Source organism: Bipolaris zeicola (genome assembly GCF_000523435.1).
Source record: "Bipolaris zeicola 26-R-13 unplaced genomic scaffold scaffold_749, whole genome shotgun sequence".
Classification (NCBI taxonomy): Eukaryota; Fungi; Ascomycota; class Dothideomycetes; order Pleosporales; family Pleosporaceae; genus Bipolaris; species Bipolaris zeicola.
The window spans coordinates 1-1,497 of NW_006912798.1; the positions used below are offsets into that span (position 1 = coordinate 1).

At 46.4% G+C, this 1,497-nt stretch overlaps 1 protein-coding gene across 1 annotated transcript; it reads right to left on the minus strand.

The window, feature by feature from the left end:
- COCCADRAFT_67368 (uncharacterized protein) lies at positions 1–839 on the minus strand (the record flags this gene model as incomplete). Its single annotated transcript, XM_007720872.1, has 1 exon — positions 1–839. A coding segment is annotated over one exon (839 nt), but the record flags the coding sequence as incomplete, so codon positions are not given.
- Positions 840–1,497: the final 658 nt, after the last annotated feature.

Below are 1,497 nucleotides of genomic sequence, written 5' to 3' on the forward strand. Positions count from 1 at the left end.
TGAAGTCGTTTGTGGGCGGCTTGGCGGGCTATCCGGTGGGCAGCTGCTTCAGCTTTCTGCCTCTCACGATCTAGTTTTGCCTGTGCCCGCGCCCGTCGCCGTGCATCTAGTTCTTGAGCTTTGAGTAGCTTTCTCTCCTCTCTAGCTTCGATTGTGATAGCTTTTTGGCGCTGTAACTCCTCGTGATCGCGCTGTTTCTGCTTATATTGGCGGCGAGCTTCTCGCACCTTCCGTGGAGACCAGAAAGTAGCTCCACCATGATAATCGTCGGACAGCTCGAGCGTACCAGGCTGGATACGCTCCTTGCGCTGCCTCTCATCGATGAGAGGTGCCCGGAGCTGCTCGTTTTCTCGTTGAAGAAACGCTGTATCGGCGGATAGTTTCATTATGATTCTATTGAGTGCTGAGATCGATCTATTATTCGTAGATTGATTGAGTAGCTGCCGAATCATTCTCCAATTAGAAGTTAATGCTGCTAGTGCGTCTCTATCGTTATTAGTAGCTGTAGTTTTGAACTTTTGGAGTATAATTTCTGGATTGAATGGTAAGAGTCTAGTAGCTCTAAAAGCATGGAGAATTGATGATTCCTTGAACGCTGCGCACCAAGCTCTCCAAAATATTGGGAAGAAATGAGATTTGGTGAATGGTATCAGCCCTTGGCTAGTATCGGCGAAGTTTGATAGCTCGTTCGAGTATGCGGTGGATAGTGGCTTAAATAATCCAATATCGAGCGGCTGCAGCGTATGCGTTGAGTGCGGCGGGAAGATAGCTAATAGTATTTTATTCTGGTCACAATAGTCAATGAAATCCATCGTTATATGACTATGGTGCCCATCCATGNTGAGTAATCGGTAAGAAGATCGAGCTTTTGGCTTAGTGGCTGGATCGAACACTTGTTTGAGCCATTGGAGACCGATATTATCGTTCGACCAGCCAGTGGCTGATGCGGTGAAATACACAGTATGTATATCGGGATCAAAACCTTGGAGCCATGAGTTCTGGATAGAGCTAGATTTGCTAGAGTAGATGATGCTTGGATCTAGATACGATCCATTCGCGATTACCATCTTGGATATTTGATCTTTTCAATTTGGACTTAAGAGCAGCTTTAGAAAAGATTCTGACTGAGCGGGACTGTACTCCAATCATAAAGCCCTTCTCATCCATGTTATATATATGTCGCGGCTCTACTTTATATTGATCGATTTTTTGGCGTAGAAGCTCGAAGTAGAGCTGGTATTTCTTTTCTAAACCAGCTCGGCGCCGGCTACGATCGATTGGCGTGGTGCGCTTGAGTATAACGAGATGCGAGTTNCGATGAACAAAGCGATCAACCCAGTGATATCCGAGCTGCTTCTGAGCTAGCTGTGATGCGATATTTCGAATGATACTCCGTGTGGGTGCTAGGCCTCGCTTAATGAGTCTATCGATATAGTCGATAAGCTCAGCTTCATGTTGTGGGTGGACTGCCTGCTGGTTTTGTGCAGCTGCTTGTCT